This window comes from Rattus norvegicus, chromosome 4 (assembly GCF_036323735.1).
Source record: "Rattus norvegicus strain BN/NHsdMcwi chromosome 4, GRCr8, whole genome shotgun sequence".
Lineage (NCBI taxonomy): Eukaryota > Metazoa > Chordata > Mammalia > Rodentia > Muridae > Rattus > Rattus norvegicus.
In genome coordinates, this window is record NC_086022.1 from 22,255,390 (window position 1) to 22,267,518 (window position 12,129).

The 12,129-nt window shown below is 35.0% G+C and overlaps 1 protein-coding gene across 4 annotated transcripts in view; it reads right to left on the reverse strand.

Moving 5' to 3' along the window:
* Sema3a (semaphorin 3A) overlaps positions 1-12,129 on the reverse strand; it is a 470,490-nt gene that overhangs the window by 15,972 nt on the left and 442,389 nt on the right. For all 4 annotated transcript variants that reach the window (XM_008762702.3, XM_063285863.1, XM_006235990.5 and 1 more), the window contains 3 exons: positions 10,873-10,914; positions 7,436-7,593; positions 4,811-4,878 (listed from right to left, as the gene is read on the reverse strand). In XM_008762702.3, the coding sequence (XP_008760924.1) occupies positions 4,811-4,878; positions 7,436-7,593; positions 10,873-10,914 (268 nt within the window). The remainder of the gene's footprint in view (positions 1-4,810; positions 4,879-7,435; positions 7,594-10,872; positions 10,915-12,129) is intronic.

The window sequence follows — 12,129 nt, forward strand, 5'->3', positions numbered from 1 at the left end:
ATTGATTTTTGCAATGTGTTTATCACTGTATAGACAGTGAGAGGGATACACAGACTAGGAAATTTTAGCTATATCTTTTGGAAAGAGTAATTTTATTGACAAAGTATTTTTCTAGTCACTTAATATACTACTGTATCTTACTTTTAGAAAAAATTTTGGAATAATGATGAAATCAATGTGTTGTGAAATATTACATGAGGGGTTGGGGATTTAGCTCAGTGGTAGAGCGCTTGCCTAGGAAGCACAAGGGCCTGGGTTCGGTCCCCAGCTCCAAAAAAAAAAAAAAAAAAAGAAATGTTACATGAGAGTGAAATAGTTCCGCTTGCCACAGCTATATTCACTTGATCGTATATGGCACAACTACAGTGCATCTTAGTTAAGGGCATGATGAAACACAAAAGCTTTCAGAGAAATTCCAGTATGCATATATCAACTGTAATATTATGAATCTATGTGCAGCATCTGGTACATTTTATTTTCGTGATTTTGTAGTGAATGCATTACCAAAGAAAGCAAAATAATCTATATGCCAAAGCAGGATTGCCATAAGAGGAATTGTTTAAAAAAAAAAAACAGGAAACATAGGATTTGATCTTTCATTTTCTTTCCCCAAGCAATTTGATGGGAGATAGGAAACAATCGTTTGCAGAGGTGGAAACCTCCCATAAACAATAATGAAAATACTGTCTTGTATTATAATGATATATAATTCTTATAACTTTCAGAATAAAAGGGAAATATGCAGACAGCTTAGAATCTCCATTCATAATAGTTAAATTTAAGGGTATAAATAGATTATCTTGGACAGAATGATGATTTTTGTAAATAAAATATTGGGTGAAAATATTGCAAACCTCAAAGAGGGTTTTTGTCCCATTTCTTCCACATATGTTTATGTCTGAGATAGACATTTTTACATTGTTTTTCTCATTTTTACAGAAGTTTATTTCTCACCAGGATTGCATGTGTGAGATTGAATCTAGGATCTGGCACTCAATGACATTCCTGGACCATTTTATTTCTTAGGAGTCCATGGTGCAGTAGTATATTTAATCTTCACTATTTCCCTCACAAGTGGTATTTCATAATTTATGGAACTTGGAGGCTTAAAAGGATAACATCAGTTCCTAGATGAAAATCTCAGGGCTCCTCTTTGGGTTAAATGTTCATATTCATATTTGGAACATGGTAAAGTACAGACCATAAAATCATAGACAAAATACTAAATTTATGTCTCTCTTGACTGGCAAGACGGTACTGCAAAAGACAGCTTATGAAATTTGGGTATGATTTTGATGGCAATCAAGACATAAATTGAGATGGGCTAGGTGTGGAGATAATTCAGAAGATTGACTTCTGTGGACATTTTATTGTGGGACATTAAAAAGGAACTTCATGTGTGCAGAACAGCCAAGAAAACTATTAGAAAGTGAAATCGAATGATACCACTAAATTAGAAGATAGGGCATAAAGTATCCTCATGATCCAGGAATATAAGATGATGGTATGATTTTCAAAATTTAGTCATTTGCTTTCTGGACATATAAATCATAGATTGTGTTGCGGTCCATTTTGGTTTGTAAGGAGGGAAAAAAGGCAACAGCACAGATGTAATTTATGTGGCCAGTCATTTTCTTAAATGTAAAGTTAGACAAGCTCCAGTTTCAGGCACACATTCTCTTTTGAGGGAAGGAATGGAGTGCAAACAACCGGAATACTCTGCTAGCATCTTGCATGGAATGAGATTGGAAAGAAAGATTTCCCAGCACACATGTGCTATTAGGGTTGATACTAGGTTTTGGCTGAATGGCTATGGTGATAGAAAAGACTGTTTGAGATCAAGAGAAATGGACTGGATTTTTGTTTCTCTCAGAATAGTTCAGCCCAGTGCAGTTTTGCACAACAGGGAATTTCAGTGAAGGTGTGTTGAAGGTTTCATCCAAAGTGCAATTTCTTCCACCTTAATTTCAAGTTATTTTTATATAGTCACTTTATTAGAATCTCAAGCTATGTAAAATATAGAGTGTTGCAGACTATGTTTACCATTACAGCTGGAAGCGATCATATCGAAGTGTATAATTTGGCTTCATGTTGCTTAGAAGCTTTCTGTTAAATAACATCGCATATCTTTACTTGTTTCCATATGAGCACATATATTTTGTTGAATGTGAGAAGTGACATTAGCAAGACAACACACATGATTTAAACAGGGTTGGGCTTTGGATTGGAGCCCATTTACGTTCAAATATTGACATCTACTATTCTGAGATAATTCACGGATCCCTAATGGTAGGACTGAGCCTGGCCAAATGGGGATTCCTAACTTACTTTCCACACATTTGAACTTTACTGTAACCTACGGTGAATATGCTTTATGTTTGTTCAATTAGCAACACAAGCAGCCAAAAGGCACAGGGATCTTTGAGATAGAAGTGTTTTATTGCAGTGGAATTTTGTGGGCTGTTTGAACCCTTCCTCCCATCTATCTTAAATGTAAAATAAAAGTGCTTACCAATCAAAAAGGAAACTAAAAATAGCTCTTGTAACACTAAACTATCACAATTCTATTTCATCTTAAATTATAAATTTTAATTTCATTATCCAGAGAAGAATTCATTCGCAAAGACTTTACTGTATATAGCCAAACAATTCTGCATAATTTTCATAGGCTCGAGCCAATATAATGCCACAAAAACATATCTTCAAAATAGGCAACATTATCTCAAGTAGAAGCATTAAGTGACCAACAATTTTATTTAAGCACAGTCTCCCTTCTGAAAAGTCCTTGGTCAGTTTTCCCACTTGTTTATGAGACATTTCTATCCCCAGTAGGTTTTATTTTGAAATAGTATAAGAACTTTACTTAAAAGGGACTGGATTGCTAAACAAATGGAGCGATCATCAAGATGATGCATGGATAACTGCTAATGGTTCCTAGAACAGCTTCGTGACACATTCATAATCAATTATTATTAGTTGAATGATAGCTTATAGTGATAATTATCTCTCGCTGTGTGCATGCAGGTATGTGTGCACATTATGTATTTGTGGGTGTACATATGTAATGGTGTGATTCACATATATGCACATAGAGACGAGAGGGTGATCTCCAATGCTGTTCCTTCTCAGAAATTGTCTTCTTTAGTTTTGGAGGCTCCCCTCACTGTGACCTCAGACTAGGTAGTTAGGATGTCTAACTAGCCAATAAGCTTCAAGCCTCTGCCTGTCTCTGTCTCACGAGTGTTGAGATTACAAAGACATCCCTTGATTCCAGTTGTTTACATAGGTGCTGAGGTACTTTACTGAGACATACTTTAGCATTCATAATGATATTTTGTTAAAAACAACATTAAGTTTACCGAATGTTTCTTATTTTCCCAATATTATATCCATTACATCAATGTAACAAAGCCCATACAGAAAAATAGATTATAATCTGTTCAGAAATAACTTTGAATTTTTTTCTCCCGCTTTTGTTTCCAAGAATCATTTTTAACCCTCAAGGTACAAGTCCATAAATTCTTCACTAAAATGAATTAATAATTAATAGTGCTTTATTTATGAAGTGATGGAATCATATTACAATAATTTCACTTGAAATAAGTTCATGAAAACTGAGTAAACATTTGGTCTAAATGGAGTAGTAGACTGTGTTACTCATGAAAAAGGAACAATATACTAATATAGGCACTTCCCTTGGTCAGAGACACAGAGCAACACCTTTGTTAACCTTGTTCAGTGGTCTTTTTCTTCTTCATTGTCGGGAGAGTAACCCACAGGAAAGCAGCTAATGGTCACGAATGTTTAAAAGTGACTGATTTTAAAGCACTTTTTCTAACATCCCCCATTTTTACCCCTAGTTCTACTGAGAAGAGGATTTATAAGTCTGATTTCAACACGTTGAGATTACACACAGAGGGGTCTGCCTTTGAAGAAGATAACAGATTTTCCTATGGATATTCAAGTGCTACATATGGCATTAGTCCCCCTTTAACATACATAAAGTAACAATATTCTACATACCTAGTAAGTCAAATAAAGATTAATTGAAAACACAGAGAGTGTTTTGTGATCACTAGAAAAGGCACTTGAAGAGAAAACAGAATAATTGTGTTCAGTTACAATGTTCATGCTTCGCATATTAACTCTTATTTTTTTTAGCTGTTCATTAGTGCCATTGTCATTGAGAAGTTTCCCCAGCAGAGGGAAGCACAGCTTCATTATTATCTCATAAATTGCAATAGGGAGAAAAAGCTTACACAGCAATTTATGTATATTAAATGGAGGTTGTGTGATTCAGCTTAAATTAGCAACTCTGACATTAAAAAATGTTTCAATATCTTGGTTTCAAATTGAAGCAATATATTGGTTCCAAATTGCTCACTCAAGGAGATATATGGCTAGTATTTTAATGTAAGGATGTGGTTTTGCTGTGTATTTGACTCAGACATTCAGAAAGAGTTAAAATCATCAGCATTAGATATATGGCTTCCTTGGTCCATTTTAACACTATTTATTATTAATTTATTTGATATATTTTGATGAAAATTTCTGTTGCTTATCTCTTTGTGTTGCTAACATCCAAGGGTATGTTCATAGACTTGGCTGCTTTGGTTCATGTAAGCCGTTTCAGTTCTATATCTTGTAAAGATCTAAAATCTTGAATTTTCACACCTTTGATCAAAATATATATTCATTTTGTGAGTTCATCAGCATCTTCTTCATTCCAGACCGCATTTCCCCCTAACTATTCTTGGAACGATATGTGCTCTCCTACCACTTAGCCCTGGAGGTGTAAAAAGTGGCTTACCATGATGCTGCAAGTCGGAGCAGTGAGTCAGTGGGTCTCCATTCCTTATATCCTGTCGTCTTGTGCGCCTAAAAGAATTGCATTCAAGAGACATTATTCTAAATCTCTGGTGTGAATGAAGAATCAAATCTGTACTGAATCTGATGGGCAAGGGAGTCTCATACATTTGTAGCTTGTGTGGCTGGATAAGGGGACAGGAAGGTGAGCAAACTGGGAAATGAATTCCATCCACTGCAAGGAATTATCACTGTAATAATGGTATATGTCAATGTATTAACTAGTTCTGGTTTCTTTAATCATTATATATTATCTTCAAACTAAGATTTTTCTAATATAAAATCTCAACAGATTGTGGAAGTACTAATTATAACACTGAAATATGGAATTTTGAAACAGTAAGAAAACTGTTTTATGTATGTAGTCTACAGTAGGAGTTTTACATTTAATATTACTGTGATTCTGTGTTCTAATTATATGATAATATAAATTAAGCTCTAGGTAATTGTTTCAAAAGATTCTTTCTCCTTTCTTTCTTTCTTTCTTTCTTTCTTCCTTCCTTCCTTCCTTCCTTCCTTCCTTCCTCCCTTCCTTCCTTTTCTTTCTTTCTTACATGGATATGTTTGGGAATCTCTGTGCACTTCTACATACCTTGACACCAGAGAGGAGTTACGTGCTCTAGTGCTAGAGTTATACATGACTATGAGTCGTCTGTGAGAGTCTGAGAACCGAACTGGGTGCTCTGTAAGATCAGTAAGTGCTCTTAACCACAGAACCATATTCTCTCCAGCTCTAGATTTAGATGACTCAATATTCAAACAATAGTATCTAAAACACCAATGCAAATAATTAAGTAGAGGTTACTTGTAGTTAGTCGATGCTTTCCTATAATATTTGTAATATTAGAAATGCTTCAGATCATTCTTCACTACTGTGAAAGACTGACAGGCAGAACTGCTCTGGAAAGGCTGACTGTGCTAAAACAAAGTCATATTGCTCCAGAAGTGCAGTGGGTTAGGGATGGTGGTGACCGAATCTATGTTTGAAAAGGTCAGTGTGCATGGTGGCAAGCTTGCAGGAACTTTAACAAGATTCTGTATATTCCTTTCATCCATCATTACCTCTTCCTCAAACAACATATATCAATAGAGAAAGGCAGCCATCAGCAAACAGGAGAGAATATGATATTGCTGCTTTAAAAAATTAAAAACTTTTTATTTTATTAAACACTAGTAACATAATTTGTCTGCAACTTTAGAGTATATCTAAAGAGGAAGTTTATATAGGAAGCTGCAGTTATATCTAATTTATATGTATTGTTCTCAATACATTTTTGGCTATGCATATATATGCCATATATGTATTCTGTACACATGGGTGCATATATATGTGCTTATTCTGGAGGCCAGAGGTTGAAAATGGGTGTCTCTCTATGTTGCTCTCTATCGTCATCAACCCTATCACCATCACCATCACTATCACCATCACCATCAGCACCACCACCACTGCCACCGCCACCGCCATTGCCATCGCCATCATCACTTTGAACCTGGATATCTCACTGGATGTGGAGTGCACTTATTTGCTTGAAACTGGAGCTCACCAATTATACTAGAGAATCTGATCAGTGAGCTCTCAATATCCCTCAGTCTCTCTACCCTTTCTTCTCAGTGACTCTAAACTAGGATTTCCCCTGGGTTCAGGACCTCGTCCAATAAGGACTTTACACATCAATCCATCTCCCATGCATCTGTTAATAACTCTCCATTTATTTATTTATTAATTAATTAATTAATTAATTTATTTATTTTATTTTTTGGAGCTGGGGACCGAACCCAGGGCCTTGCGCTTGCTAGGCAAGTGCTCTACCACTGAGCTAAATCCCCAACCCCATAACTCTCCATTTATAACTTAAGTTTTATTTCAAAATTTCCTCTAAAATAATTGTAAATAAAATATTATCAAGAATACACTTAGAATGCATGAGTAGTACACATACTTACACATGTACACACATGCGGGTGCACACACACACACAAAGACCAGACTTTATTATGTAGTTTTATGTTTCGAGTGAAAATCCTCTAAGTATAAGATGATGCAGTAAGAACAGGGCAATTAAAAAATTCTTGAGCTAAATAGGAGATATATTTCAGAATATTAATCACTTGAAACCTACGAACCTTCAGTTGACTGTCTTATGGTCCAACATGAGCTGGCACACATTTTATGCTAGTCACCCTGAAGCTGAATAACTTGTTATTATCCTGGATGCTTAATTGCAGTACCACTGGAGGCAAATTTCTTTTTAAATGTCTTCTCTAGTTTCTTTTTATTGGGGTCATCAATGACCCCTTGAATGGTTCTTCTGCCATTTCTCAATCTAACATATTTCACACTCAACATTCTACTTTTGTTCCATCAAATAAAATATTTTTATAAAGATTTAAAAAAAGAATATTAGCTAATCAATATTAATGCATTGAAGAAATCAATGCACCTTGAATTCCACCAAAAAATCTTATCTGCACAGAAAGGCAATATGCTTATTTATCAAGGGCTGGTCTATGAAACAAATCAATCAGGCTGCTAAGAGACATTATATTTCTCCTTTAATGTTCACCTTACCTCTTTGCAGTAGGAAAATAGCGTGAGCATGATGACCCATCCCAGGCACAATAAGGGTCCCGAGCAAGGCAGCACTCTGCACAGGCTTTGCCATAAATGTCACAACGGTGTAGAGGAAGCTGTGCTACTCCAGCAGTTGAGCCAATGTACAGTTGTTGCTTTGGATGAGTTAAGAAAACATTCATCTGAGTCTCCTTTATAAACTAACTTACTTCTTTATCAATAAATTATACTTATGGATCAAAATTGTCTTCAATTATTTCTTCTAAGGTCTAGTGGAAACTCCTACTTTAAGTTAATTAGAAACCAACTTTACACATCTGACGGCAACAGGGACAAGAGAGATATGCTATCCTTGCAGTAGAGAATTGCTTGATGATAAAATGAACCTTAAGAAAAAGTTATATAAATGGTACTCCAGAACACAGTTAATCAGATAAGCATATCTGCTGCTACGCCTGATATTCTGATGTATATTCCAGGGACCATATGATGGGCATAAGAACTGATTTCTGACTCTCACATTCATGACTGTACTGTGATAACCCCCACACATACAAGATGAATAAATATGCAATAAAACTTTAAGAGTTATGTAAATACTGAGACATGTAATAATAACCCACAGAAAAAGACATCAAAATATTTTTTAATTTTATGGGATTTAGATGAAAATTGAGTATTAGAACAACTTTATTGTGAACAATAGGATGCTCTTTGACATTATAAATTGTCTAATGGAAATCAACATAGTCAAAATTTCATTTTCAAAGATTCTCGCTTACAGAGTATATATATATATATGAATATATAAGTTCTGTAAATGAATATATATTGATATACATATGTCATGTGTGTGTGTCTGTGTGAAGTTGAATGTAAGCTGAAGTATTTACTGAAATCTAAGTAATTATTACGGGAATGCTTTTATAGATAATGTACCTGTGCTTGAAGCTAAGCAAAATACTCATATTGAAGGCTATAAACCAGCATAGTTTAGGAAATAATGTTGATTCCTTAGTAAGAGAACATGTTCCATCTTTTAAAAATAGATTTCACTGGAAATCTATTGTATAAAAGCAGTGTCAGTGAGATGGTAAATGAAGCAGGTATAAAATATTTAAGCAACTACGAGATTACTCAGAGAGCTGCAGCAATAACCAGAAGCATCATTGGTTACAATGAGCAGGAACGCGATTGCCTGACACTGACATCCCATTTTCTTTTGATACTTTTGCGATCGTGTCATACAGACTAGCCTAGTCTTAAGCTCCCGAATCTCCTGCCGCCAATTCCAAAGTGTTTGGATGATGGGTATAGCTGTTAGCCCTGACTTTGTGATCTTGCTTGGAAAGGTTACTGACCAAATTAGCAATTCTATCAAAAGATCTTGTTTGCCTAATAATGTTTAAGAAGCCTATGCCGAACTCATAATTACAGACTTATATGACATTTGAGTAGACAAAGAATTACTCAAACGAAGTAACTATACCAGGCACATGCGTTTAAGAGAAAAAAAATGTACAGGAAAAGTGAGAAAAAGAAAAAAAACAGTATAGTCATCCAAATGATTTATGGTCATGAAAACCTAAACTCCAATAAATTGACCTAAATTAAATGCAATTCAATGTCATTTTGATTTTATCATAATTCTTCAGGATTACTAATGATACCTAAAATCATCATGCTATCCACACGAAGCATAGGGGCTTACAGGCATCACTGAACATAATCCAGTGACTAGCTAGTAACCTGATGTGCTTTTTCTGCCCAATTTAACATCACCGCAGGAGATTTCACTAGCCTCCTTATGACATCATTGGCCATGAGCTGGGTGTGATTTCATTATCTAGAAGGTTAGTTTCATCACTGCTGGTTCCTCTTGAAATACCGTCTCACTTTAAAATGCTTCTAAGAGTGAGCGCAATTGTGTCACACTGACTGAAATCCATCTTCCTCCATGAATAGCAAATGTGAGTCAGGGATTCCTTCTTTTAGTTGAATGCTGTAATAATAGGCAATATTTTAAAATATTTAAAAATCTTATTTCTTTTTCTTATTTTTTATTTGAAAAAACTTTAATTAATTAATTAACGCATATGTCTATATGCGTTAGTGTGCATATATGGAGGTCAGAGGACAATGAGTGGGGAGGTCGTCCTCCTACCACATGAGTTCTAGTTTCAAACAAGATGTTTTACTAAATTAGACTTAGAGGTAATTTGGTAAGGATTGGCTCTGAAGTCTCGCAGAGAATAAATATAAATAAATACCTTTAAAATCATTACAGGAAAGATTATCCCTGTCTAGTTTCCATCCTGGAAAGCCCCGGATTTCCTTGCCAAGATGTGACAATTTTTAGATGTGAAGAACAGGTGAATACATGTTAATGAGGTGTAAGATAGCAGTATCAAGTCAATAATATCTGCACTCTGAGTTTAAATATCTGGGAGATTATCAATCTATTTTGATACATCTGTGTGGAAAGTGTACACACTGCACTTTGTTGGCACCATAATTTAGTGTTTCGTTCAGGAGGTGGAACACTGTCAAAAGCAAGACAGGCAATCAGATCAGAAATAACTCTAGCCAACTAACTCTTAAGTTCACAGTTCCATAGACAATATTTTACAGCAGTAAGAGACATCCTAGTTCACTTTCGTCTTTATACTATACTTGCTAATAGACCTCAGTTTGGTATATTAATTTATTTCTAAAATTATATTCATTTAATGAATTGAAGTAGTGATATAGAAAATATGATTTTTAGAAGTCAAGCTGTGTCATATCTCTCGCTCAGTATTGGGAAATTAGTTGTTTTTCTTTCATGTCTTGGTGAAACATCCATTTGTTATAAATGAAAAAACTGATCATGAGTAACTCTAGAACTCTGAATTCTTAGAGTTGTAGAATATACTAATTGGTAGTGCTTGCTTGTATGTTTAAAAAAATTGAACACTTTTTTCATGAATGTAGGGGCTACTTCTTAAGATCTTCAACCAGAATAAGCAACTGCTTACTTTGACAAACATATAAAGTAATATTTTACAATCCTATGTGTTGTATGCTGCCTACTCATGCAAAGTTAAGTAAAATTTAAATCTTTTACTCTAAAATGATCTAACAGTATTAAATTTAAAATATGTGTATAGATACTGTTAAAATATAAAAATAGCTCTTGAATAAAACATCTCTAGACCCCGAAATACTATAAATCTACATTTAAAGATCACTGTTACTACTTTTCAGGGAAATACTTTCAAATGGCGCAGATGATAAAGCTTTTATTCCGTTAGCTTGTTATAATAAACCTTTTCCACTTCACTTTTTTTTTTACTACCAATTGCCTAACAATCTTCTCTAAAATATGCTGGATATCAAGCTCAAATGCAAAAGTAACAAAACATAGGGCAGACTATAACATATTATGATAGTACCTGTTTAGTAGAAAGCTCCATTGCTGAAATAGTTGTTGGTTCCTAAAACATAAACAAAAGAAGTGTTGGATAAATGAGAAAAGTTGGTTAACTAATTGGTTAATACCTTTACAAGTTCTGTAGAAATAGTGTAACCAAATACAACAAATACTCTAAGAAGAAATAGATCTGTGAAAGAGGCCAATGAGGTAAGTGCTAAATATGTGAAACAAACGAGAAGGGCGCACCGGCATCATCCAGATATCTTTGGGGATCCTGCCTGCAGTTCATCAAGTTGTGTTTGTTGCCCAGTGAATGGACCTAGAGACAACTCAGTAGGTCTATCGTAAGTCAAGAAAATGTAAATTGTCTACATTTCCCCCTTCTTTATCTATTTCTTTAACTTGTTATATTTTCCCTCTTATGTGTATGAAAGACAAAGACAAAGGCCAGCAGTATATGTGTTCTTTGGTTCTTTAGGTAGACTCTGAGCATTCTAACCTGACTGCCATTAGGTCTCTCCACTGCTCTGCCCTCTCCGTCCAGCCCTTCCTCTATATCCCCTCTCATCTTCAGAAACGGAATTCACCAACCGGTTCCATTATGCCTCAAAAATCCTTTTTGATTGCTTCCTTTTAGCCTTCCTTGTGGTCTTCTTTGTGCTTCTCTGACAGGTCTGACAGCTTTGCCTTCCCTTGCCTATTCTTCACACTCTGCTTTCCTTTTACTGAGCTGGGCTGCTCTGTGCTCCTGCCAACCCCACACGCACAGGCAGTGCTGACGCGCTCCACTTCGGAACTGAGCACATGATTTTCTTAATGACTTCCGTACAACCTGCCTGCTCACCAGTGAAACAAGTGATGAAGGAGACGCATTTCCTTAATGGAGTAATTTAGAGATTCCCAATACTTTTCTACTTTATAGCTTAAATGAGTGATAAGAATTACCAAGTACAGTAATGATTTCTTAAAGAATTACCAATCGCAAAGTCAACTATGGTGAAAGTTGTCATGGAACTGTATCTATACAGAAATGGTGTATTTACTACTTAGTAGTATCAAGTCACAAAAATAGAATTTATATTTCATTCTCAATATTTTGTTTTAAAAGGAGTTTTTAATTTCTACAATATTGGTATACATTAAGTATAACAGAAATTAAGAGTCAGGAGAAATTTCCATTGCAACTTTCCCCTCTCTAACTTTCCCATGAGACTTCATCATGTGCCTAAAGAAATAACTAACCATGCAAGTCTGTATCAAAGAAATTATATAGTCA